This window comes from Stegodyphus dumicola, chromosome 1 (assembly GCF_044657685.1).
Source record: "Stegodyphus dumicola isolate Sdum_Otavi_A_Nest chromosome 1, ASM4465768v1".
NCBI classification, from domain to species: Eukaryota; Metazoa; Arthropoda; class Arachnida; order Araneae; family Eresidae; genus Stegodyphus; species Stegodyphus dumicola.
The window spans coordinates 134,765,698-134,789,971 of NC_140768.1; the positions used below are offsets into that span (position 1 = coordinate 134,765,698).

The window sequence follows — 24,274 nt, forward strand, 5'->3', positions numbered from 1 at the left end:
TAAAAACATCTGCCCTGAAGATAAGGATAGTGCTGAGAGATCAACTTCCCGTTCATTAAGCGCCGCGACGACGCCCCCCCCCCCAAGAGCAGCATGAAATTGATAAACAGATTTCGGAATGGTTAAAGAAATAAATCACCTCTCTGTCACTTTCTTCATGCCTTTATCCATTTTTTGCAGCAATTCCACTTTTTGTTTAACCACTTGCCTGATTATCCCGAGTTATCTCGGGTTCGTATATATTGCAGTTAATTATTATGCTGAGAAAACTCGGGTGAAGCACAATTTGTTAGTACGATTTCTTTTATCACGGTTTTACTCGGTCTGAAGGAAATGAAAGGAAATATCCAGCTTTGATTGGCAGTTTGCCAAAATTTGTTGGTTGCACGGTTTTTTTAGAGGGACTGGTCGCGTGTTTCCCTATTGTATAGTATACGTTGGCTTGTGGATTAGTAATGTATAAAGAAGGATGCATGCGTTGGAAAAAAATAAAATAATGGCGATGATGGAAGATAGCAAAAGCGATGATTTTTCAGATAGTAATTATGAAAAGGTGGGGGGCGGGGGAAATCAAGTCCAACTAGAAAGTGTACTCTGTGCTCCCGTGAAAGAGATTCCAGTGGTAAGCCAGTAAGAAAAGAGACCACACACCAGTGTAGAACGTCAGGTATCACTCTGTGTTGTCCCTTGTTTCAAAAACTATCATACAAAGATTAATATTTAACTTTTTTTCGTTTGCCTGAGATAACTCGGGATAGTAAACTAATATTAAAAATAAATGCTTTTATACCTTCAAAAAATTAAAAATTCAACTTAAAACCTACATATTTTGATTTGTTTCGTTTTGTTGTATTTAATAATAAAATAAAAAAATGTGATGATGTTTTGCAATTGTTTTCAAAAAAATTTGTAAGGGAAGCGGTTAATGGACATCAAAACATGCTTTCGCTTTGTAGATCCTTTGGCAGCTCCAGAATCAGAAATTCTTTTTGACATAATCGAAAGTTCAAGGTTGCTTTTATAAAATTGCTCTAACAGTCTGCAAAAAATAATAAGCCGGATCCAATTAGAAGATTAAGGAACAATGCAATCTGCAACATTAACTGAAATATATAATTAGATCATTTTAGCTTAGCTTATACCGTCCGTTATACATTAAACACGCATGCATAAACGTATTATGCGCATACGTAAACACATTATGCGTTTGCGCATGCGCAGAAAGTTTGTAGCTTTGAGGTCCGGATTATAGATCATTCCGGATTATGGACGTCCGGATTAAAGACTTTTGACTGTATAACACTTCCAAGTAGGAAGAAATTAATTTATATGAGTAGTACTTTAAAATAAAAAGTAACACAAAATAGTAGCTTGACACTGAATTTAGTAGATACTTTTGTTCAACTGACCCCTCAAGCTCAACAGCACTACCTGGCAGCTCAGAAATTTTGAAATGCTAAAATTAGATTTTTGGTACCTAAAAGAATTTAATAACTTTGCATTATTTTGAAAAACTTAGAAATGGATAACTAAGAAACATATGAGCTTAAATTTTAGAAGATTGAAAAGAAAGGCGGTAAGATTATTATTAAAAACTGTCAAATTTCCTAATTATATTTTTATAGATGTAAATTCAATTAATAAATAATATACTTTAATTTATCTATTATATACGAATTCATTAAATATGACCAAAAACAGTTGAAAATTTACAAAGTTAATATGAATTCTTTAAAAAAATGCAATACCATTATAAGGTATTTCTCACGCCTTCTTGGTCTGGTTGTCTGCACGCTGAGCGCATATTCCAGAGTCTGTGGTTCGATTCCCGGCGAAGGCGTTGCTAATTTTTCATGATGCCTGCTTCCAAAAAATACTAATGTCTCTACAGTGGTGCCCTAACTAAAAGGGTTGTGGATGATGATTCTTCTCACCCAGGATTTGGCGATTGGGTACCCTAGAAATTAAAAAGGGGGAGTATATAAGGTATTTCTCCCACCTTCTTGGCGTGGTGGTCTGCACGCTAGGCGCGTATTCCAGAGGTTCAAGGTTCGATTCTTGGCAAAGGCGTAGCATATTTTTCATCTTGCCAGCTTCCAAAAAAATACTTAATGTCTCTACACCATAATAAGAAAATATAATGTTTTTACATATTTATAATTCTCTACTAACGCGGAAGGCCAGCAGCCTTATCAATGAGAACCATAATTCCATGTTCCATGCTGTATTTTACAAATCTTTGGTAAGGAAAATCTTCAACATCAGATCCTTCTTTCTGAAGCTGCTGCCACATCAATTGAGTAAGAGTTTCATCATTTGCTGATGCTAAAGAAAAATTGTTATAAATTATAGATATATTCTTCAGAAAATATTTTAGCAAAAAATATTTTAATACATAATAATATTTCAGAGACATAATGAAATTTAAAAAGATGCAAATTTATTAAAAATGATTAATTATTACACTTTGCTGTAAAATAAATAAATAAATAAATGGTAAATAGGAAGATGATAAACTATATTTAATCAAAAGATTTACTGATATATAATTATAGATAAAACTCTAGTTTATCAACAGATATACTGATATATAATTATAGATAAAAGTATAGTAAGGCAACAGATATATAATTCTAAAAAAATTATAGTTAATCAGCAGATATATTGATATATAATTATAGATAACACTATAGTTTATACAGAGGATAAAAAATCAGTTTTTAAAATTTAGCTAAATATCAAGACAGAAAGAATGAAGCTTTTTACTGTTATTCAATATATGTTGGCTTGTATACTGCAAAAATAATTCATAATCATTTTCCTTGAACACATACAGTGATATGTGGTCCAAAATGCTGTTAGAAAATATTAAAACAAACAGCAGTACAACACTACATACATGTTACATGGTATTTACAATGTTAATACAATGTTTCTACACTCGTAAGCCAAAACTTTTGCTGCCAGGGATGGTCTCGGAGTTTGTCGGCCGTCTCCATACACACTAAAAAGCTAGTAAATGGTTATTGTCTTAATAATAATTTAATTACTTAAAATAAAATCAACTATTCCTGTTTATCTTTCAACTCAAACTTTAATTCCGATTTTCTAAAATGCCATTCTACTTGTTTTCTCTTATCAACATTGTAGAAATCTATTTTAATACTCCAGTTTCTGTTCAGTAAAATGTATAGTAAGATTTCTTAAAGGTATGGTACTAATTTCAGATCTTGGATACTTTTATTAGTAAACATTTATTTAGAAAATTTGCCCTCATAACATAGGAGTTGTGAGTAAAATTTATAGCATTATTACAGTATATTACAATTTATAGTATATTTTGAACTGTATTCTGATGAATGTATTTTAGATCAAAAAGGGGGAGAATTCAAAAGATCTAATTTCTGCATTTTTGTTTCATCTTTCTTAAAGAAATAAAGCTCTGCAGTACTTCTCTCTCTTATTCAGACCATCATGATCATAATTTAGTTGATATTCATATTTTTCATATGAAAATTTCAATGACTAATAATTTCAAAACATGGCAAAAACATAAATCTGCTGAAAATCTCCTTGTGAATGTTTTAATGATCTGTTGAATGTAAAAACCATTTCTCTCTCCAGTTCAATTTTGTAACACAACTGTCACCATGCAATTCTTCACTAATAATAAATTTCTTCTTTCTGTTCCAATGATATATGATTAATCTCCTGAAAATTTATGTTTCACAGAAAAATGCATCCTCCTTAAAAAATGTGCTGTCCATGGCAGAACATGCTGTTTCTTAGCTATGCCACTGCCACTGTCTACAAGGCTCAGTAGTGAATAAAGTAACATTCCATAATAATAATAATGAAAAACATCAAATGCTACTCAGCAAATACCTAATAACTTTCCAATTAACAATAACACAAAATATTACAGTTTTTTTCTACTATATAAAATCTGGGAACTTCCTTGTTAAAAAGGTCACCTCAGGTGTCAGAGTTGGAAAACTTAACTGCCTAAGATGCAGCACACAAATGTCAAATAATGCCAAAGGGTTATGTGTTGGCACCCCTTAACCAAAATTTGTTCTTGCTCAAAATACTATACGGCACAGTCAGTTTTTAAAATGTATAAATATTTTTAATGATTATGCCTCTTATTAAAAAGTATGCAAGCCATATTGCTAACTATAAGAAAAGGCTGAAAACTTTATACACTATCATTTCTAGTTTCCACAAGCATTTTTAAAAATACAATATTTTAAAATTACTTATGATATCTAGCCAACATTTTATACAAAATTTTTACCTTGCCCAGATTGTCGCAATGCCACATCCCGCACCACTGCACTAAGGTCTTTTGAATCCTGATAGTGTTTATACAGTTTGTTTTCAGAGTCATTAGGTTTAGCTAGCTCAGATCGATAGTAATTAGTTTCATATTCTGGAGCAGGTGCATAATCCTAGACAAGACAAAAAATAAAATAAAATAAAAAATTCTCAATCCTTATTTGTGTAATTACAAATAAATATTTTTAAAGCAATATTATGAATTTTAAAGCAGAATTGTCTTAAATTTACATAAACACTGTTTTTAACCCTTTCAGGATGGGCATCTCATATATGCATTCCCTAAGAATGTCTCTTACAGCCGGGCGTCCCATCCACACATCCCTAGAGATTGCATTCAGAGGACGGGTGATGCGTATATGCATTTTAAGGTGGAACATTTTTCTGAAGGCCACTAGATGACATCCTATGCCCATTACTTTTGAAATGAACACAGTTTTAGGTTCCTGACCTTGAGTTTGATATATTCTGCTTGACTTTGGTATTTTACAGCTCTTGCGAGGGTTGGGGGGGGTGAAGGGAAAGAGTAAACAGAGGTGAGCTCTTTAAATCACTGCGTGCTAATGAAAACATTGGCATTTCTGATTTATATCCAATTCCTTTTTTTATTCTATTTTTTCCTTTACTATGTACGGTCTTTTAGGGTTAGTATGTGGAGTATTGTTACATTTTACATTGCCATTAGTTATATTTCCGTTTCTTCTCTTTTTATTTCAGAAAGCCTCACCTCCAGTCTATTACGGAGGGAAGGCGCTATTTATCAGAGGAAGAATACCCTCGTTTGGTCAAAAACCATTAACATAGATGAGAGTGATGATTCATTTCCTAAATAGTTAGAAAGTGACACTTTTCTAAGAGTTAGAAAGTGATACTTCTCTGTACTTCAAGATTTACCACAGTCTTCATTTTAAATTTTGTTACTTCTTACTGTAAATAGTCTTTATTGTGTTGTTTTATTAATTTTAAACTTTATTGATGGATTTTATCAATTAAAACTTTGGAATAATTTGAATAGCGCTTCTGAAAATTATTTTACAAGATAAGCATTTTTAAAGTATATTTCCATGTAAAATAAAGAAAAAAAAAGTTATTAATTGCTAATTTTAACATATATAAGAGCACAAGTAATAATCTAAAATGATACCAAAAATTAAGATGCTAGAAGCAAAACTTTTTTTTTTCTGATTTTTTTTTTTTAAATAAAATTAGGCTTAGCGATGCAAAACCTCCGTCTTGTATGGTGACTGCGGTCGATTCCCTTCCGTCCCGCACGAGCATCTTAAACAAAGGTGCGCCATCGCAAAAAGGTTAAAATGTTAGAAACATCTACATTAACATGATAGAAAGCATATATGTATATAATAAAACATAAAATGTTTTACATTGACTTATAAACTATACTTCTTTCAGGCAAATCTTTGCGGGAAATACATGGAATGCCAAAGAAGGCAACTGAAATAGAATTTATCAAGCTTAATTATGGCTAAAAGCAAATATTCATGACAGTTCTGTAGCTGTCAGATACTTCTTTGAAATGCAAAACTACAGCACTGTTAACGTAGAAACCTAAATGTTGTAAAACTTAATAAAACTTCTTAGGTTTTGTTTTCATTTATTATTATTATACTTAACTCCCAATTATCCGTATGTGGACTATCCATTTTATGGATTACCTGCATAGTACTTGATTTTTTTTTTTTTTTTTTTTTTTTATGCACATAACCTTATTGCTAAGGTTCAGATTGAAGCATTACTGAAAAATAATGATCTGTAATGCCATTACAAAGAAAATTTCTGCTGAGGAAGAGATCTTACTGAAATTATAAAAATACCATCCACATTCTTCAAATACCTTTCACATCCATGAGAGTGGAACCATTCCACATCTGCCAAGGCTTGCTATATAACCTTACCTGAATCCCAAAGAGCAGCGATTCTCAACTGGTGATACGCAAGAGAAAAATATGTGGTATGCTAAGGAATAAAGTATGCTAAACTATTAGAAAAATTAAGTACCCCAAAATCCTGTTTAAGTTATTTCTCTAACAGTCATAAATTTATGTGATTTGAGCTTTGTTCTAGGTCAATAGCCGCTCACAGATTTTAGCAAAATAATATGTTTTTATTTTCAAAAATATTCTTTTACAAACAGACCTAAAAAAAAATCTTATAAATGATGTTTTTAAGAGGAAGACAATAGTAGCTCATTAATTCTTTTAGAGTTGATCAACTTATTAGCATGTCTACGCTTTATGTCGGTACCATTTCCGGGCTCATATCGCTGTATTTTCAATTAAAATCATTTTCTTACGTCGATTTGCTATCTCTAACAGCAGGTATTTTGTCTTCTCGTTGCTTTGTATTTTTTACTTTTCTATGTGGTTTGAGAATATTGTCATTTGTTTTTGAAGAAATCATAATATATTGTGCATTTAAATACTTTTGAAAATATAAAAAAACAAACCTAGATTTTCAAAATGGAAAAATGGCTAGGACTGAATAAGCGAAAAAGTGATGGATCCAGGACAATTTACTAGCACTAAGAATACTGAAAACAGGGTTGCCACTCAAACAGGAGAATGAAATTCCCTGACTTTTCCATGTTTTCCAGGTATGTTTCGAGAAAATTCCAGTCTATCCGCGTAATGTACGTTGGCTACGCTAAAAGGTAAATTAATTATGGTATTACTTGTATTGTGTAGCAAATTCACTTAATTATTCAATAAATCCCAGAGGACATTTATTCTTAATTATTCTTGGTATACTTTGCTTGATAACTTTGTTTACTTTTCCACTTAAGAAACTTAATAAAATTTAAGATATATAAATTGGATAACAAATGTATGTTTTATTTAATTATTACTCATGATCATCACCAGTTCAACACGAGGCTAATCCGGTTCTTATAAATCACAACGCAATGCTAAATAGTTAGATTAGATTTTAGGTAAATTTAATTTGTGTGAGGTGTCTTTTTAAAAGGCACCTTAACACTTGAAAACACAAATATAATTATAATAGGAGTTGTTTTCTCCACTAAAGATTGAGATTAGAATCTGCCCAATCTGGAATAAAATAAGGCTTTTTTGGCAGACATTCTGCAGCTAAACAAAAGAAAGAAATCTATTTAATGATATTTTTTTAATAAATTGAGGTATTTATATTTATTTTGCAGCATACATAAGGAAAAAATAGGTGCATTAAATTTCGTGATGGTATGTCATCATACTGCTAGAATTAATTTCAGGATTGTGCCAGAGAAAATTTCCTAAAATTTGGAAATATTATCTACTAATGATAAATAAATTTAGAGAGAAGAAGCAACATTAGATGATATGAATAACATAAAAATAATTACTTAAAAATTGAATTAGAATAATCAACGATATTTTAGCGAATATAGTTATATTACATGGATAGCCTAGATGACTGATTACTATTTTTTTTTTTTTATTTTACTGCAAAATGACAATGTATTTATTAAAAAGAAAAAAAAAAAAAAAAGTTTAAAAAGATTTTGAGGTAAAATCCTAGTATACGTTATTACGGCCTTCGCACGATTTTGAAAATTGTCGCCAAGAACAAAATGAGCCGTTTACTGCTCATCATCATGTCGCCAAATCACGCTGTACCATACATGGAGATTATTCTAACCAAAGAACGTCTATGTAAAGTAGAAAAGGTTTCATAAACGTAAATGCTATTACGCCGCTAGAAAGCGGAGGGAAAATTTGCCAAAGGCTTTGGCGACGTAACCTGGCGGGCAGAATTTCCCTCTCCGCGATGTGTACAAAAAATTGAGAAACACGTGTTAAGAAGAAACGTTCTTTGACAAAAAAGAAAACTACGAAAATGCGTTTTTAAATTATTGCGAAAAAATCCAAGAAAAAACGTTTTATCAAAGAACGTTTTTTCTTGGACTTTTCGCAAAAATTTTAAAAACGGATTTTCGTAATTTTTTTTTTTTTTTTTTTTTTTTTTTAACCTCAAAATAACTAATCCATGAATTAATTTACTTGCGCCAAAAAATATTTTCTTTTCCTTTAGAGTTTAAAGAAATTTTAAACGATATTCATTTTATGAACTCTTGATAACGTGACCTTCGAACTTCGACACCGGTTTCGAGCTTTGGCGACAGATATATCGCACATGCACAGCTGTTTCCCTCTATGATGGAACGGAGCCACGTCTGTTGCAGAGACGTTTTCCTTCTTTATAATACATATTCTTTGATTCTAACCTTCATGTACCGTATACTAGGATTAAACCCATTTTGTTTTATACGAGAACAGGTACTTTCTTTAGTTCATGCACTGCACATGCGATTCTCGAGGTTACTGGAAACCAATGTTGCGGGAAACTTGCTTTGCCTTTCTAAAAGACAATCAAATTGGAGCTGCGAAAATTGGCTCTATGCCAGCTGCCCGAATGACACTCGCATGATACAATTCACCAAAAAAGTGATCTCTTCCGACGTCGGCGCAAAACTCGCCTTTTTTGGCGGGATCGTTGTATGAAATTCCCTGACTTTTCCAGATTTTGACTAAAACACTTAAATTCCCTGACTTTCCCCTGAATTTTTTGGTCAATTTCCGAATTCCCCGACTTTTTCCGGTTTTCCAGGTAGCGTGGCAACCCTGTGAAAAGAAAGTGTGTTTATAGAAAATATAATGAAAGTTATTTATCATTTGGGTTTACTTGGAATGGACCCTCAACGCAGGACTGTGGAATCGGAGTCATGGAGTGGGAATCGAGCAGATTTTGGGGTAAAAGGAGTCGTAGCTGGATTCGCTAAAAACAGGTCGACTCTGACTCCAGTTTTTGTTGGACAGTTTGAATTTGAAATGAAATTAAAATGAATTGAAAAAAATTAATGACAAGCTGAGTTATTATTTTTATTTATGGACTATATACATTAATAAATAGTTATTTTCTATTTTATTGACATATTAATAAATAAATATGAGAAGGATGGATGTGATATTTGCCATTAGTGATTAAACTGATTCATTTAGTTATAAATCTTACTGGTAAATTTAGGTAAGCAACAAGATCTCCCAAAATTGATGCCATTCTTAGGAAGCGAGCAGGAAAAGGAGCAATTATTGATCAAGCAACGTGATAAGGAAGTATATATTTGATGATAAAGAGGTTTTTAGAATTAAGAACTTTTTTAGAAGATGTAGATAACTCTAATGTTTCACTAACAGAAAGACTGTGGAATGATCTTGCAGAATTGGAAACTTTTCTTTCTACACCGTAAACTCCTTTCTACACTGTATATAGCCACAAAAATTCTGGAGTCTGAAAAATTGACAAGAGGCGAGAATGGAAGAATGGGGAGTTTGTTCTTTCTGAAATGGAGGGTTTATTGCAGAAGGAATCATTTCTTCAATGAAGAAAAGAGAAACTAGTTTGTTAGACAATGAGATCTTGCTGGGTTCAATATATGTAGATCCGAAACACCGAATTTTCTTGGATGATGAACAAATCAAAAAGGCAAGGAAAGCCATCTATGAACTTTCATTAAGAATGAAATTATTCTCAGAAGAATTCGAATCACGACAGTCACACTGTAGACATTGCAATTGAGTCTCTATCATCCTCTTCCAGTGATGAATTAGATTTTGAGAAATATTTTTGGGTAATATTGAAAAGACTACGGCAAATTGAATGAAAATAAAGAACCAAGAGCCTTTAGATATAAAAATTACAAAATACAAACAAGATTTCTACACTTAATTAAGACACAATAACATGCCGAATAAATACTAATTCAGAAGTCAAACAACAAAAATCAGCGTTATATTTTCAAAATTTTCACAGGACTAGTTTCGATGGTTTTACCGAATCACCATCCTCAGCTGCAAAACCGCAAATGAACAAGATAGGAAATAATGATTAGATAAGATAAGAAAGCCTGGACAAGAATAAACAAGTGGCGCCATCTGTTGGTGAAACCAGAACTAAAACATAATTTCTTTAAAGGAAAAAGGCAAAGATGGATTGGAATTAGGATCATTAACAAGAACAGAAAGATTTTTTGAATGTGAAATGCCTCTAGAAAATCCAGTTCTCCAATGGAAGATGTTTTTTGAATAATTTTGGCAGCAGAAAAATTGAAAGTCTGATTTTTGGACCAACAATGTTGATCAACAGAAGACTTCTGTGTTTCCTTTTTTCTAACATATGCCTCATGTTATTTGACGCAAAATTTTAAGGGTCTCTTAGTTTGGCCAATGTAAATTAAACCACACCTGGCAAGAAATCCTATAAATACACCAAGAATTCATATCCGGAATGGGGTCCTTGAGTATGGAACTCAGAATTTTATTGATGGGAGAATAAACAACCCGAAAGTTAAATTTCTGCAAAATATGTGCAGAGCTATAAAGTTGCACATATTTTGCAGAAATTTAATTCTGGAGGATTATGAAAAAGATAATTGGATTAGAAATCCATTTTGTTCAAATGTATCTGAAATTTTGTCTCATGAAGAAAACAAACAACTGATAAAAATTTCCTGTGTTCGAACTCTAGCTGAAAATTTAAAAAATAACACATTTGTTAACTTTTAGGTGAATGGGAAAACAGAATTTAAAGTCATTTCAAATAAAGGCACAAGCTATTTGTGTGAACAAGGATTTTCTTCCATGCTGTATTTGAAAAATTAAAGAAAAAAAATTAAATGTTAATCATAATTTCCGGTTAAAACTAAGTGAAATAAGACCAGGCATAAAGAAATGGATCTCTCTTAAATAAGCCCAAATTTCACAGTAAGGTTTTGAAGTAAAGTATTATAACTTATATTTTGATAATTAAAATGTTAACCACGTTTTTAGCTAATATTTTTTAATAAGTGAATATGTAATACAAATATCCAGTAGGTTGGTTGTACAAGGGGCAAAATATTTTTTTTTAAATATTTCTGTTGTGAAATTGAAAAATAATCATTGTAAAATGTAGTGGTGGTACCTAAGTTTTTAAATTTTTATTAGATGGTATGCATTAGTCAAAAGGTTGAAAACCACTGTTAAAGAGCATTACAACATGTCCCAAAATTACAGATAAGGTACAGAAATGTAGCAGCAGGTAATGTATTCCTCATAGATATGCTTTATTCACAAGCAGAAAGCGTTTTTCATGATGGTGTTGAATGGCCTGTAACAATAATAAAATATATAAAATCACGGTCTTTAAAATTTAATGTGTGGAAATACTCTTCAAACTAATGTATGGAGATACAGGAAGCTACCACAAGTTCTTTCAGGTATAGTCTGAAACAAGGTGGTTGTCATGAGGAAATACATTGAGATGCTTGATGGACCAGCTTGCAAAAGTAGAAGCATTTTTAATGGCCTAAAACTCTCTCCTATGGACAATTTTACATGATAAAGTTGTGTTAACTAGCATAATTGGCCAACGTTTTTAGCAAAATGAATAAAATAAATGCAACACTGGAAAAAAAAAATTGCCAAAGTTTTTGATGCAAAACCCAAATTACTGTTTTAACAGAACACTTATATATTGGTTGAAATGCAAGAAAAAGTAAGATATTGATTGCTTCCTGCTAACAAACACCTTTGATGATAACAAAAGCTTTTAAGCTATATGATATTTTCATGAAAATATCATCAAGATCCATGAAAAATACAAAAAAAAAAAAAAAAAAAAAAAAAATACTCAAGCACATCTCAAAGCTTTCAAAGATATTTAACTATTATTTTTCAACAGTTCAAGAGAAGATGCTTGATGATTTTAAATGGAATCTGAATGCGTTTATTGTGAACAAAAACGACCTAGTTTAAATTCAGCAGAGGTCCTTACATGCTTGCCATCTCACAGTAAACTAAAAATCATGTATCAAAATTAAAGTCTACTGGAGGTTTGGCTGAATTTACAAAGAAATTCAAAATATTTCTGAAAAGGCAAAATTAATACTTCTGTCATTCTTGAATACATATAGTCATTCTTGAATACATATATAATATGAATAGTCAAGCAGGATTCTCTTGATTAAATGCAGAACCAGACATTCACTTGCATTTGTAATGAATTGAAACCACAATAATAATAATAATAATAAAAATTAATAAATAATAAACAATTGTCAAAATTGCAACCACATCTGCCTCATTAAATGTTTATATGTTATTTTATGTTGTCTTAATTTAGACCCTAATTTGGCACTACAACACACTTTAATTGGCACAATGAAATTGAAATATCTTTCCGTAATGAGTAACAAAAATTTTGAAAACAAACAATGAACCAATATGCATTTCAATTGAACTGGATGCAATGATTAAACTAAAGAAGCTGTGTTTATTATATTGTGGTTGTCATATGTTCAGCTACCCACTTTGCCAGCTAACGTCACACTGTTTCATAACAGCTGCCCATGCCCCCAGCCGACACCAGACAGCCTTTATATTCCGTTCTGTAAAGTTCGAATATCGCGTAGTAGTACAGTCAAAAGTCTTTAAGCTGGACGTCCATAATCCAGAATGATCTATAATCCGGACCTCAAAGCTACAAACTTTCTGCGCATGCATCAACGCATAATGCGTTAACGCACGTGCATAATACGCATGCACATAATGCATTTACGCATGTGCGCTTAATGTATAACGAACGGTATAAGCTAAGCAAAAATTATCTAATTATCTATTTCAGTTAATGTTGCAGATTGCGTTGTTCCTTAATTTTCTAATTGAATCCGGCTTATTATTTTTTGAAGACTGTTAGAGCAATTTTATAAAAGTAAGCTTGAACTTTCGATTATGTCAAAAAGAATTTCCGATTCTGGAGCTACCAAAGGATCTACATAGCAAAAGCGTGTTTCAATGTCCATCAAACAAAAAGTGGAATTGCTGCAAAAAATGGATAGAGGCATATCCTTTGATTCTCTAACCATTCCGAAATATGTTAATATGTTAAAAATATGCTGCTCTGGGGGGGGGGCGACGCGGCGCACAATGAACTGGAAGTTGATCTGTCAGCACTATCCTTATCTTCAGGGCAGATGTTTTTATTTTATTCGGCTTATAATTCCTTACTAAATGTAATATTTCATCTCGATGTACACCGTCTTTGATATGATTTAAATTCAAATTCCTCGTCATTATAAATATCACGAATACACATCAAATAGTTTTCTGGTTGCAATTTTCTAATTTCGACTATGCATAATGTACGCTTTACGCATGCGCGCGTTGAAAGGAATGTTTTATAAAGTAAACAAATAAATATTAAGCTTTTTTTTTGTAAATTTTGATACCCTTTAGATCGTAATTGCTCTTTATTTCATACATTACGGTTTTATATTTTTAATTTTATAATTTCTGCATGCCATCTTACCAGATTTAAACTGATGATCTATAATCCGGAAAAACCGATAATCCGGAATCGCCGAAGTCCCGACGAGTCCGGATTAAAGACTTTTGACTGTACTGTGTTTTTAGGAAATAGTTGTGTTAATAAAAATGATTGTTTTAGCAACATGGAGTCATGTCTTGTAGGAACTAACTCTGAGTCACATCTACAACTCTTACAATAATATATATATATATTGTAATATCTTGTTATTTAATAAATTTATTTATTATTTAATTAAATTATTTTTTAAGTGGCAACACCATATTATTATTATGTAACCATTGCTCAGCAAAGTGTGAAGTTGTTTAAAAAAAAAATTAGAGTTCGGAAGTTTTTACCAGCTAGTAGTAGTATGAAAGTTTTGCCACTAAATAATTTCTTCAAATTATCTATCTAAGTGAACTAGAAAAAAAAAAGTTATATTCTAATAAGAAGATTGCCTGTTTTGTCAATTACTGCAAAATACATTACAATATTGTTGCTCTCATCAATAACTTGTTGTAACATTAATGGTTCATTTTGTCTAATTTGAAAATAATTTTTTTGCACAGTAAAGTTTTGACTATACCATGGGTACTGTTAGCAGTTGAGAATAAAGATATATTTTAGTAAATTTCAAAGATTTTAAAATAATTTCACAGTATGGATATTGCACAGTTATTTAAATATTTCTTTACTTACCTTTCCTTTTGCTATCTATTCCCTCTTTTTCCCCTTAACCCTGCTATCAAACATTAGTAATTTGTAAAACATAGGCCTAAAGAAAGCTTTGCCACCAAAATTGATTCTAAAAAAAGCTTTGTGAATCAAAAAGTTGGAGAACCGCTAATCTAAATACCACCAATATACAAAAAGACGAGGATTCATCCTCCAAAACACAATATTAAATCAATAAACTCAAAAACACAATTATTTTTTTTATCACAAAAAACTACAGATTGAAAATCTTTTTTTATTCTAAAACATAGATTTTTTTCCCTTACAGAATGCATGTGTTCTTTATTTTTTTGCAGGCATTCAGTAGAAAGCATTTTCAAACCAGGATGTAGTGATATTAAGTGGAAAAGACATGCTAATATTAAGTTTTTAATTCTCATAAAGCATGAGTAGATGGGTACTGTTAGCAGTTGAGAATAAAGAAATATTTTAGTAAATTTCAAAGATTTTAAAATAATTTCACAGTATGGATATTGCGCAGTTATTTAAATATTTCTTTACTTACCTTTCCTTTTGCTATCTATTCCCTCTTTTCCCCTTAACCCTGCTATCAAACATTAGTAATTTGTAAAACATAGGTCTAAAGAAAGCTTTGCCACCAAAATTGATTCTAAAAAGGGTTTTGTGACTCAAAAAGTTGGAGAACCGCTAATCTAAATACCACCAATATACAAAAAGACGAGGATTCATCCTCCAAAACACAATATTAAATCAATAAACTAAAAACACAATTATTTTTTTTATCACAAAAAACTACAGATTGAAAATCTTTTTTTATTCTAAAACATAGATTTTTTTTTTCCCTTACAGAATGCATGCGTTCTTGATTTTTTGCAGGCATTCAGTAGAAAGCATTTTCAAACCAGGATGTAGTGATATCAAGTGGAAAAGACATGCTAATATTAAGTTTTTAATTCTCATAAAGCATGAGTAGCTCAAAACTAGAGAGTATATATGTAATAAGTCAAATTTACCTTTCCATGAGGCAAAACTCTTAATAGCACTGTTACTCCAGGTATTATAGGATTATCATCCATATGAGAAGCTAACATATGTTCAACAGTAAAATCAGGATCAGGTATTCCATGCCTAACACGCACTTGATGTCCTCCTACTCTCAAAGTAGCTTGCTATTGAACAATAATAAAAAAGTTTTAAAAAATCCAGATTATGTCATACATATCAAATACATACAATGTTTAGAAAAAGTGGTATAATAAAGAAAATTAAATATTAACCTTTCCATGCTTATTTGAAAAAGGACCAAACAAACACGATCCCAAAACATAATTCTGTTTAGAATGTTGTTCCAATGTGTATACTCTAATCATAACCACGACATCTGGATTCATTGGAATACTTTCACGATTAACTGTCTGCTTTAACTTGAATTTTGGATGACGCCAATAAGATCCCATTTCTGGAATTCCTTGAAATTTTATGGATTTGTTTTTTTGTCCCAAATAGATATTCAGTACTTTACCAGTGACCTTTAAAATAAACAGTGCATAAGAAATCAGTTTTAGAGAATATTTTTAACTACATAACATTTCTGAAATAAAATAAAACTAACAAAAATTTAAAATCCTCCATTTGTAGTATAATAAACATGCACCTAACCTACCCCCCCCCCCCCCCCCAAAGAGGCCAAACTCAATTATTCAGAATTTCATATCCGGATGGGCTGTGGTTCGAATTAAATTGATTATTTACAGTTCTAAAATAATTATAGCAGGATAATCAGACCAATCAATTTAAGCCTTTTTAATCCGAATTAGGTATCAACAAAAAAAGTACATTCACGAGAATTAGTAATTATTTACATAAAAGAAATCATATTTGATGATCCAAAAGCAAAAGGAAAAATTAAGTAATTTGAAAAATACTGGCAGTAACATGATGCACAATTCACAGAAATGCATTGAAAGACAAAGGATTTTTTTTTTTTAAATAATGAGTCATTATTAAAATATTTCATTATCAGAGGCTTTAGTTGTGTCAGAATCCCACAAAGTAATGCAGCACAGTTCACATGGCAGATGAGATTATAAATGGTTAATATGATAGCCATCAAATATATGATAGCCAGAATGACATGCATATCACTCTGCAGAGCATTGAAAAGTGTTCCAAATACACAACATTTTTATCAAATTGCTATTTCACAATGGAATAACTTCTTTCATTGTGGCTACCAGCATCAATGAACCTCTGTATACCTGTGATTCCAAATATATCATAACCAAAAAATACAATACATAGAGCTGGAGACCTTGGATGCTGTGAGGAAAAGAGCAACTGAACACATGATCATGGTTTAAGTTCTAAGAAAACCTGTGGGAAGGCACTCCATCCTGCATGAATGTGAAATTCTCTCTTGCAAGGAGAGAACAGTACTCTAGAACAGTAAGTGTTGCATAATTCTCAACTGTGATAAAAACAGCTCAAAATATACCACTACCAAATTCTTCAAAGAAAAGGAAACTTAAAATGTATGATTCAATGACCCCCTATCACCACTTGCTGATGTAAAGGGTGTGTGCATATGATACAAACATGTGCGAGTTCTCTCTCATCCGGATATGACAGCTGTGTGCATTTACACTTCCATTAAGCAAAAATTGCACCCTGTCAGTCCACAGATTGTTTCAAAGCCAGTCTCTATTACTTTTCAACTGCTAAAAAACTTGAACTGAAAATCTATGACTTTTCTTAAATTCAACTGGAGACAGTTCCTGTATGAATTGGATTTTGTAAGGTTACTTTCGAGGATGATCCTGATTAATGTCTAATCTGAAAAGCAGTTCTCTGGGATCTTGACAGTCATTCATTGGTGAAAAATTCAACTATTCCGGTAATAAAATGTTTCATTACTAAAAAAAATGAAATTTTTGTGAATTTCTGTAGCAACCATACACTTTCTGTTACTTTTGGATTTTTTACTATTAAAATACAACAATATAACTGCAAAATATAAGAAACTTTTTACATGTAAACTATGTTACTGTTACAAAAAAATATGATATTTTTATGTTGCTAGTGCTAATATTATGCCCAGGCAATGTATGGCTTTCTGAATTATAACAGACAGATTAAGTTAGAGGCTATGCCACAGGTCTTGATCATAGTTGACCACAATATAATTTTATGCAGCTCTGTTTTAAATGTGACACACACCACTCTAGGGAATGGATGTAACAATGTATATCTTATTCCATCAGCAATGATTGAGAGGAATTTTCAATTGTAAGTATCCTTTTATCTTGAAAAATTTTACTAATATAATAAGCAATTCTGCTAACCAGTATATTCATTAGCATGGAAGGAAAATTTATTGTAAATATATTATTATAAGTGCCTACTTCGTGACTAATTTTGAAAAAAAAAAAAAAAAAAAAAAACTAGTAATTTTGTGAAAAAAATTACCTTTATTTTTCTTTTAAGTCATTTTTAGAACAATAAAAGATTACAGAAATAAATATTTAACAGTTACTAAATGTACAGGGTGATTATAATTAAAGTTTAAGTTTCAAAACGCTATAAAAAAAAGAACCACTCATGAAAATGACGTCAAATTTGAAAGGAATGTTATTGAAGAAGGCGGAAAGCGTTATGGCAGAAGAAAAAATTTAGTTTCAAAAGTTAGCAACAGATGGCGCTCAAGCGGAAGAAGACGTAAATTAAAATGTTAGTTAAATTTCAGTGTTATAAAGCCGTCAGGTACCAGGCTGTTCCTCATTTCGCGTCTCAGACATTCGCCATGGGTGTTTCACTGCAGGACCGTGCTCTGCTGGTAAAGTTGTATTACAAGAATGATGATTGTGCAAGAGTAGCTCTGCAAAAATTCAGGACACTGAAATAAAAGAAGGCATTGGTCCAATGAGTGTCGTAGGTCTAAAGAAAATGATGGAAAAATTCGAAACGACAGGTTCGTTTGATGTGCAATCTGGTAGAGGGAGAAAACGAGTGCATTCGACGGTAGTTGAAGAAGTGGCCCCAGCATTACAGGAGGGGTCGGCCGGTGGTGTGCAACTGTGCAGTGCACAAGGAATTGCCCGAACATTGGACAAGCCTACGAGCACGGTGCTGAAAATTGTACGAAACATCCTGCAATGCTATCCATACAAAATTGGCCATGTGCAGGAGTTGCTTCCATCTGACCTGACAGCTAGGGAGACGTTTGCGTTAGAATTCCTGGCTCGCATGGAAGTGGATAATGAATGGCCGTGGAAAATTTTGTGGACAGATGAAGCCCATTTCTATCTGACAGGATACGTGAATACCCAGAATTGTCGAATACGGGCAACAGATAATCCATTGGCAACGCACCCCGTACCACTTCATCCTGAAAAGGTCACCGTATGGTCCGGCTTTATGGCATCATTCATCCTACAACCATATTTTTTCGAGTCCGGTCCTGTTACCGCAACTGTCACTGGTCAGAGGTATGTGTCTCTTTTGCGCAACCATGTGATTCCAGCTCTGCAACAGCATGGATGTGTGGATGAAATCATTTTTATGCAAGACGATGCTCCTCCGCACATTGCACATCCCGTGAAGCAGCTGCTGAGGCACCATTTCGGAAATGCTTGAATTATCAGCCATCATTTCCCTACAGCCTGGCCGTCCCGATCGCCTGATCTTACTCCGTGTGATTTCTGGCTGTGGGGATATCTGAAGGATGTTGTGTTCCGTGCTCCAATTGCAAATTAGCGGAATTAAAGGCATGCATTTCACAACACATTCTGAACATCACCCCGGAGACACTGCGATCCGTTGTGGAACATGCTGTTTGTCGCTTTCAACTTGTTGCACACAATGGTGGACACCATATTGAACATGTTTTGCGCCAGTCTCGCGACAGTTCCGAATTTCTTTGATGAATGGTTCTTATGCGGTACGTCGCCGCAAAACTCTTGAAACCGATTTGTCCCTTTCGATGTGATATGTACAGTCATGCAAATAAAATTATTCAACAATTCTAATTTGTGAATGCGCTTTAATGTGTAACTTCCACCTTAGCCGTTGTTTTACGAATCATTTCTCGTTGTGATTCTGCCGCTTACAGCGCCATCTGTTGCTAACTTTTGAAACTAATTTTTTTCTTCTGCCATACGCTTCCCGCCTTCTTCAATAACATTCCTTTCAAATTTCACATCATTTTCATCAGTGGTTCTTTTTTTATAGCGTTTTGAAACTTAAACTTTAATTATGATCACCCTGTATAATAGTTTATCAGTAAGGAAGTACTGTAATTGCAAAAAACTTTGGGTATCATACTGATTGATTGATTTTTTTTTTTTTTTTTTCATGTTACCAATACATATAGACAGAATAAAAAACTCTTTTTTCCAAAACGGATTGCAAACGGATTTAAAATGGATTCAGAAGAGTTTTTTTTTTTTTTTTTTTGTGTGTGTGTGTGTGTAAGTGAAATCTGTACATTATACATGTGTATGTACCTGGCATAACTCAAAAACAAGTAGCTGAAAAACACAAAAATTTTGTACATGGGACAGATTGAAGATTAAAGGTTAGTAAGAAGGCAAAAAACTGGTTTTGATCTATGGGTTGGCTAGACAGCACTACTAGTTGTTTTCAGCTCTTGAGTAAGTAATAATCTATTTTTAAAATTTCCGGCAAAAATCTTGGAACAGAAAAAAGAATACATAAAGAAACAGATAAAATTCTTCTCGTAAATTGAGAAGCAATTATGACTTAAGAAATTATTTGGCTGTTTATTAATAAAAGTAAAGCAGCCAGAAATATAAAGAAATTTTAGAAAATATTTTACATTTGTATATTTTAACAAATCTTCTACTCTAAGCCATACAACTTTACCCTCCTTATATAAAGATTTCGGTTAATGCCTTCATATCCTCTAAACTTAAAGACTATTTCCTAAACATTTTGTCTAAATATACACATTTTAATAGGAGTTATATATATTTTAAAAATTATTACACTGTTTATGGATACATACACATATATATTTCCACCCTGTTAACCAACTAGGTGAGCTCAGTATTTTTATTCTAATATGTTGGTAAATTGTACATTTTTTTGGTTTAAAAGTGAGTTAATTATGTTGTTCTTAAGTTCCAATTAAAGTTTTTATGCCTTTAGTTAATCTGCATGTAATAGTTGTAGAATTATCAACAATTTAAAAGTAGTGGTAGTCCTAAAAAGGCTGCCATTTGTTAACACTTGAAACTCTTAATAGAATAATGAATTTAGATGGTGTACCAATTTCAGTGTCTTTCTGCCCAGTGAGACTGAAATTTAACTTTCAAATTTTGTGTACTGAAAATCTGGTCTTCTCGCCTTTTGGCTGAATTGCTTGTTTTGGTGTAAAAACTTAAGTAAAAATTATTTCTTTAACTCCATTTGGTGTTTTTAGTTTTCTGTATTTTATAATTTTTAAGGAAGATATTTAAGCTTTTTATGTATTTTTGCTTTGCCGCAAAATGAGAACTAAATTGATAGAATAAGAAACATAACTCTAGCGAAATTCGAGGAAATAAGTTTAAATGAAGTGCAAGAGGGGAAAAAAATGAAAAATGTGTATAATTAAAAAGGCCATACACGAAAGACATGTGGTGGGCCCATCTGTTTTTCTTCTTGCTGTTTTAAGGCCACAATATGATGGATGAACATACAGAAATGATTCAATTTAATACCATTCATAATTTATTAAATGTTCAAAAGCAATTTTATACATAAAATAAAAACTACTTACTTTAACAACAGTGGCATAATCTGGAACAAAGCGTACAGAGTCAATATACAGATCAAACGGCATATCAACTTTGCTTTTAACCAAAGCAGTATCCTTTATTTTTTCCTTGTTATAAGGTACCCAAGGAATGAACTTGGGAAGAGATGGCACAGGTTTTGGAGGTGGTGTTGATGCTCTTGCAGGCACGGGTACCACTGGTGGAGGAGGTGGAGGTTGAACTGGACTGGGTGATTTTACTGGTTCCTGTTTCCAATATTTTATATTTCTATTCACCGATGGAATTTCAGAAAAATTAACCTTTTTTTGAATGAAGGACAGAGCACTACGGACATCAAGCATATACAAGTAACTTGGTTCTTCCAAAAACACCTTTAAAAAAAAGAATATACAGAAAAAAACAAATAAAGCATATTTAAAAATAGAGACATTTGCATAAAATTAATGCTACATTACAACAATTTATGATGTAATTAATAAACAAAGTTTATCCAGGGATTTCAAACCCATTTAAAAAATTTTGAGAAATATTGTGGATTAAAAATCTGATTCCACATAATTCAAAATATTATTATGATACCCATGCATATAAGTCTACACACATATTTTCAATTTTTTTATTGAAGCAAAAAGTATATAAAATTAAATTATTTCACTACATCATTTCAGGAAGTTAGTTACCTTTTTGGCTTCTTAATATTTAAAAAAGTTTAACTTGTCCCCCCATCTTTTTTTTTTAAATGGGGAGGGGGATAATTGTAAATTGCTGCTTTTATATTTTTCTTCACAAATAACTGAAAATTCAGTATGATCAATCAATAAGAAAATTTGAGGTACACAATGGTTTTTCACTTAATCCTTCTAGTATTAGATAAGAACCTGAAACACACATACGAATAGATGAAAGAGATGAGAGACTGCTAGCTGGCCAAGAATGGTTAACAAAATATAAAGAATTTTGGTTGTACAGCTATTCAATAAATTATCCTAAAATCTTTAAATAACAAGATCTCGAGAGGAATTTTCTAACTACAAAATTTCACACATATTTTTGCTTAATGAAAATAAATACTATTCCACAGTTTTCACAGCACTTAAGCCAGAGATGAAGAAATACTTTTAACTGCATGCCGAAACGATCTTTTTAGTGCATAAAATGAGTAGGAATCGAGGTGATCTCTTGCAGTGCCCTTATTGTTCGCAAGACATGATGCAGTAAGAAAAACACCATCCCTGGTAGAAATTTTTTAAACGCAATTAAAAAAAACTAGATTTTAAAATAAATTACAAAAATGCCAAGAAAGGGATCTGTTCCACTGGTCATCAAATGACTGACACATATACTCTATTACTTTCAAATAAAAATTTAGAGAATGTTCTTTCTCTATACATCTTTTATCTTTTCATCTCAATAATATTCACATTTCATTGCTTATTTTCTAAATTAAAGTTGCTAGAAATGATAAGGATTGTATTCTTCAGTGGATGCAAATACTTTTTAGCATATCTAGTGTTCTCAACTTAGGCTGATCGCTACTAAATCATGCAAATATACTGTAACAGTAGATGTGCATTTATGCTTAGGATGTCCACCTTATGTCTTGGATTAACACAAGTTGTTTCGAGCTCAGTGTTGATCCCAGTTCCTACTATGGTTTCCGCTTTATTTCAGTTTATGCACTGCCATTTCACAGGTTGAGAAATAGCAGCACCATCGAAAGTGCACTGAATAAATCGAAAATAATCAGACTTCAATGAGTTACTCGGTTTATTTTCTCAAATGAACTTTATATAGTCTAAAAGTTTTAAATTAATGTCAGTTCTGAATAATGTATTTATTCTTAAAGTACAAAGAAAGGTAGTAAATCTGCATTTAATAAATTCAGACATTCAGAATTTGAATGCAAAATATTATGGATATTTACCATATGAGAAAGTAAAAAATCTGGAAATCCAGTTATATCCGGAAAACAATCACCCTTTATGATAAAAAAGTTTATTTTGTTACCAAATGCAATTGTATGTTTAGTAAGTTAAAGAACAAGAGAAATTCTACACATTTTAAAGAAGATCTTTTCAACTTACAGAAAAACTCTGCACATTTTAAACAAGGTTGATATACAGATTTTTCTTTTCATGTAGGAAATATATAATCTGTACATAAGACAGAAGTATGCCACTTAAATAAATAAAATAAAAATTGATAAATTATGAAAGACGAAGGAGCAGTATTAGTTCTATTTATTGAACACAGAAACTTCTTTTCTATTCATTTAAATAACCAAAAATATTGCACTTTTCAATCCCATAAAATTTTACTCAGGAAGAAAGACACATTTTGTGTTTAATACGACATGCTGGCAGCAATGTGTTTTTCATTTTATCAGCTATCAAGACTTTCAAAACCTTTTGCTATGCACTTTGATTTTCGGTAAACACAAAACAAAGTAATAGAATAAATGTTTCATTAAATATGGGGACCTGATTATAGTGTGAAATGGTTGAATGTGCATAAATGTGATGGTATCACATGCTTTAAAGATAGCTTGAATAAATTATTAAGGGTTTGCCATATGAAAATTTAAATTTTAATCAAGTACACTAGGACATTACAAAAACTTTCTACACAGGTTGTAAGGTTTTTAATAAAATTATACATGATTACATAAGTTAATTTTTTATATTATGATTATTTATATAAGTTTATTTGAAATGTTTTCAATACTTTTGATAAATTCAATTATTTAACAAAGTCAAAAAATAAATTTATGTAAATAAATATACATATAAGACATTTAGACTTCTACATGAAAGTAAATTAAGACATTAAACATATAGAAAAAATTGCAACATATGAAATTATTTGGACTAAAATTAAACTGAATTTAGATATTAAATTCATCTTCAAAATAGGTTATTCTGCTTACATATTTAATAACAGAAATTATTACATATAATGAACTTACAACATTTTAATAGTAATACTATTTGGCATGTCTACCACTCTTTAGAAAACAAAATGATTAAATTTGTAAATAATTTGGGAGTTTACAGGAGTGCAAAATTGGTAAAAACAGCAGTCACCCCTGGCAGCTAAAACAGTCC

General features: G+C 31.7%; 1 protein-coding gene across 4 annotated transcripts in view; it reads right to left on the reverse strand.

Annotated features, from left to right (window-relative positions):
• Positions 1-24,274, reverse strand: part of LOC118193761 (uncharacterized) — a 108,247-nt gene that overhangs the window by 21,451 nt on the left and 62,522 nt on the right. For all 4 annotated transcript variants that reach the window (XR_015042224.1, XR_015042221.1, XM_085820986.1 and 1 more), the window contains exons 10-14: positions 21,173-21,541; positions 15,672-15,923; positions 15,408-15,563; positions 4,298-4,451; positions 2,173-2,325 (exon numbers count right to left, since the gene is read on the reverse strand). Coding sequence is in view for 2 of the 4 variants with exons in the window: in XM_085820986.1 (XP_085677112.1) it covers positions 2,173-2,325; positions 4,298-4,451; positions 15,408-15,563; positions 15,672-15,923; positions 21,173-21,541 (1,084 nt within the window). In the remaining 2 variants the exon portion in view is untranslated. The remainder of the gene's footprint in view (positions 1-2,172; positions 2,326-4,297; positions 4,452-15,407; positions 15,564-15,671; positions 15,924-21,172; positions 21,542-24,274) is intronic.